At 64.2% G+C, this 3,554-nt stretch overlaps 1 protein-coding gene across 1 annotated transcript; it reads right to left on the reverse strand.

The window, feature by feature from the left end:
- Positions 1 to 6: 6 nt before the first annotated feature.
- Positions 7 to 3,449, reverse strand: FDX2 (ferredoxin 2). The gene is made up of 5 exons (XM_024223879.2): positions 3,341 to 3,449; positions 2,578 to 2,629; positions 1,633 to 1,739; positions 986 to 1,073; positions 7 to 480 (listed from the first exon to the last, which is right to left on the reverse strand). The coding sequence occupies exons 1-5, from the start codon at positions 3,441 to 3,443 to the stop codon at positions 324 to 326; spliced, it is 507 nt and encodes a 168-aa protein (XP_024079647.1). The 5' UTR covers positions 3,444 to 3,449; the 3' UTR covers positions 7 to 323.
- Positions 3,450 to 3,554: the final 105 nt, after the last annotated feature.

Genomic DNA, 3,554 nt, shown 5'->3' on the forward strand with positions numbered 1-3,554 from the left:
CCCCTCTCCTCCTCTGTCCCACGTCGCCTCTGGGGCTGTGAGCACAGGTGCTGGGGAGGGGGTGGCAGAGCTGGGATGGATGCGGGGGGGTTATTCTAGCATCTTTGCTGTTGCCATCTTCCTCCTCTTCCCCCCACCCGCCCCCAGGCCTGTAGGAAGCTCAGCACTTCACCCTGGGCCTATAAAACTAACAACCCCTCCCCCCACCTCTCCATGTCACCAGCAGGCCCCCAGGGGGAGCTTTCTCCGACCAGCCCCCCTTGCTTTGGGCTCTCTAAGGCCCAGCCCCAGAGCCACGGGCAGCCCCGAGACTCCTCCAGCCTTCAGTGGGGCTTGGGAACGTGGCCATCCACGTAGAAGTTCCTGGTGATTTTGGGCAGGGTGAACTCCGCCCCCTCCAGCTCTTTGGTGAGGATGATCTGACAGCCGAGCCGGGAGTTCTCCTGCAGCTGCGGGGCCAGGTCCAGCATGTCTTCCTCCCTAGGGAAGCCAAAGAGTCAAGGGTGAGTCCGCATGGCAGGGGGACGTTAGCTGGTTGGCAGCATTTTCCAGGCTGAACGCAGGCGACTGTTTCACTGAAATGCAGCTGCAGCTGGGGGGGAGGAGGGAGGAGGGGGAAGGGCAGCAGCTGAACAGCCCCCACGCAGTATTGCAAAGGGAAAGAACAGGCTTGGGGCTAAAACACTGGGCCCCAGGAGCCCTGGGTTCGAGTCACAGCTTCAGCAATGCTTGGGGTGACCGGGAGGGAGGGGCAATGACTGGCTCTGGGCCTCAGTTTCCCTCACCTGTAAAATGGAGAAAATTCTTCATTGGTCTGTTTAGACAGTGAGGAGCAGGGACCCTGCTGCTGCACCCAGCACACGGGGGGGCCGCTCTCGCTCACCCAGCACAACGGGGGGAGGAATACAGTGTTAGGCTCTCGCAGAGCCCTGCCCTCCTGGTGTGTGTGGGGGGCAGCAGGGCCCAGGCGCCCAGAGGCCGTTACCTTTCGTCAGGGACAGGCAGCTTGTCCACCAACTCCTGGCTCACGTAGACGTGGCAGGTGGAGCAAGCCAGGGAGGCTTCACAGGCGCCTGGGAACACAAGAGCGGAGGGTCAGGGGGCAGACACGGCCCCTGCAGTGGAAGGGGGGAGGGGGTGCCTGAGCTGCCCCCAGGGAGAAGGGGGAGCCCAGCCGTGTGCCTGTAGTGAGGGCAGACTACATGAGTCCCTCACCTCTGACCCCTCCCGCCCCCGGGTCCAGCTCTGGGACACCCTCCAGCAGCCTGACTGCCTCAGTGCCCCCACTCTGGATTCTTGGGTCTCCCTCTCAGCCTCAGCTCCTGCCGGCTCCTGGGGGGAAGAGGAGTCTGGCTACAGGGAGGAACGTGGGGGGACCATGAGCTTGACCCCACCCTGCCCCTTCCCACCTCCCTACACCATGGTCCCCCTCTGGGGACTTGGCAAATCCCCTGAAATGCAGGGAGGGGGTAGGGAGCACTGAAGAGATTCCAAGTGCTCCCGTGGCCATACCAGACGCTGGCAGCTGCCGGGGCCCAGGGATTGCCTGACTCACGCCGGCCCACGGAGCTGTCTGCATCCCCGATCGTCTACCTCCCAGCCCGGGGCAGGGGAGGGCAGAGCGGCACAGACCTTCCAGTTCGATGTTGTGCCTCTGGGCCAGGCGCAGCACGTCCTCCCCCACGTGCCCCTGCACGGGGATCCGGCGCCCGGAACGGTCAATGAAAACCACGTTCACTCTAGAGGAGGGAAGGGGGGTGTTGGGGAAACACAATCAGATCCGGCCACCTCCTGCAGCCACTGGAAGACGGGGGCTAGCAGGATTATATAGAGTGAATGGAGCCAGGGCTGCTGACGGGGGTGAGGGGGATCAGTTTTCGGGGCACACACACCAGACCTCCAAATGTCAGGGCAGCCTGCGAGCCAGCTGGAATGGGACCACGTGGCAATCCTGGTGCTTCTCTCTTCCACCAGGGCGATTGACAGGCATTAGCCACATGCCAGCCACAGGTTGCACAGCGCATTACAGAGCAAGGTCAGGCTCATCCTAGTCATGTGACAGGTGGGGAAACTGAGGCACAGAGCAAGCCAGAGACTTGCCCAAGTGGCAGAGCTGGGAACAGAACCCTGGTCTCCCGAATCCCAGCCCAGCGCTGCACCCATGTGGCCATGCTGCCACTCTTGCGGGGCTGCAGAGCCCCCCCCATGACCCCATTCTCTGAGCCCCCCTGCAGAGGGCAGGGGCAGGATCTGGAGCTATCATTTGGATACCCCAGTGCTCACATCCGCCTGGTGAGGGAGGCAGGTTTGATCCTCGTTTTACTGACCAGGGACAAAGAGGGGCAGTGACTTGCCAGAGGTCACACAGGGAGTCGGGGTCAGCCCTGGGATTAGAACCCAGGCATCCTGCACCCCAGTGCTGCGCTCAGCCCACTACTGCCCCACATCTTTCTGGACCAGGTCTGGCAGCCTCTGAAAACAGAGACCGTCCTGGCTGAGGAGGCAGCGTAACTCCTCCAACGCGATGGCTGCAAAAAGGGCCTGAGCTTAGTCCCATCTGCGGCTCCTGGTACTCACATGTCGCCCACGGGCTCCGCTGTGCAGCTCTCGTCTTCCGCCTGGAACACCCCTGGGAAAAATACATTGCAGCTCAGCTAGCAGACGACCTCCCCGGGGCCCGTCAGCCCAGCGTGACCGGGGCAGGAGCTTGAAAGCTCACGGGGCAAACAGTGTACTGGGACGGTACCCGAGGAGGTGGCGCAGGGATGTCCCTGACGGGGCAGGGGGAGGCAGCAGGGATGGGAATGGCAGGTTAAAATAGGCCCAGTTCGAATAGGCAATGGACAGAATGAGCGTCAGGCTCAAGCCCATGTATAGGGCAGGACCATTAATCCCAACTGGACCGAGACCGTGGGAAGGTGCCTAAGGGAATTAGGAGCCCAATTCACACTGAAAGGCAGCGGGAAGTGGGGTGCGTCCTGTAGGCGCCCAACACCCAACGGGTGACACGCAGGCTCCTGCAGAACAAGTCAGCCTCGTGCGCAGCCGGGCGTCGGACACCAGGGCACACCCCGTTGGCACCATTCGCACCAGCACCGTGCGACTTGCACGGGGGTGTCGCACGCCGGTTGCAATCACACCCCGCTAGGGGGAGAATGGTGACATGAGTCTGGGGGGGCTCAGCCCAGTTCACAGGGGTCCCCCCCCCCCCGCCCCATGGCAGCTCCAGCCGAGCCCGCTTCTCCCCCGTGGCTGTGGGGGCCCCACGCGCGGCTCTGCCCTAGCTCGGGGGGCCCCGCCCCACGGAGACTGGGGGGGCTGCCCCCCCGGCCCCGCCCACCTGCCGTGCGGAAGCCCCGCGCCGGGCGGAGCCGCAGCCCCCCGGCCGCCCCCAGCAGCAGCCGAGTCACAGCCCCGCCACCGGCGGCCACGGAGGCCGCCATGACAGGCGTCACGTGATCCAGGCCGAGGTCAGAGGTCACTGGCGGCGGCTGCTGAGTCCAGGAGACAGGCGGGACCAGGAGGGAGGCGGAGGGGCGGGGCCATGCTGGGGG

Source organism: Terrapene carolina, unplaced genomic scaffold (genome assembly GCF_002925995.2).
Source record: "Terrapene carolina triunguis isolate 2854851 unplaced genomic scaffold, T_m_triunguis-2.0 Scaffold32544, whole genome shotgun sequence".
Taxonomy (NCBI): domain Eukaryota; kingdom Metazoa; phylum Chordata; order Testudines; family Emydidae; genus Terrapene; species Terrapene triunguis.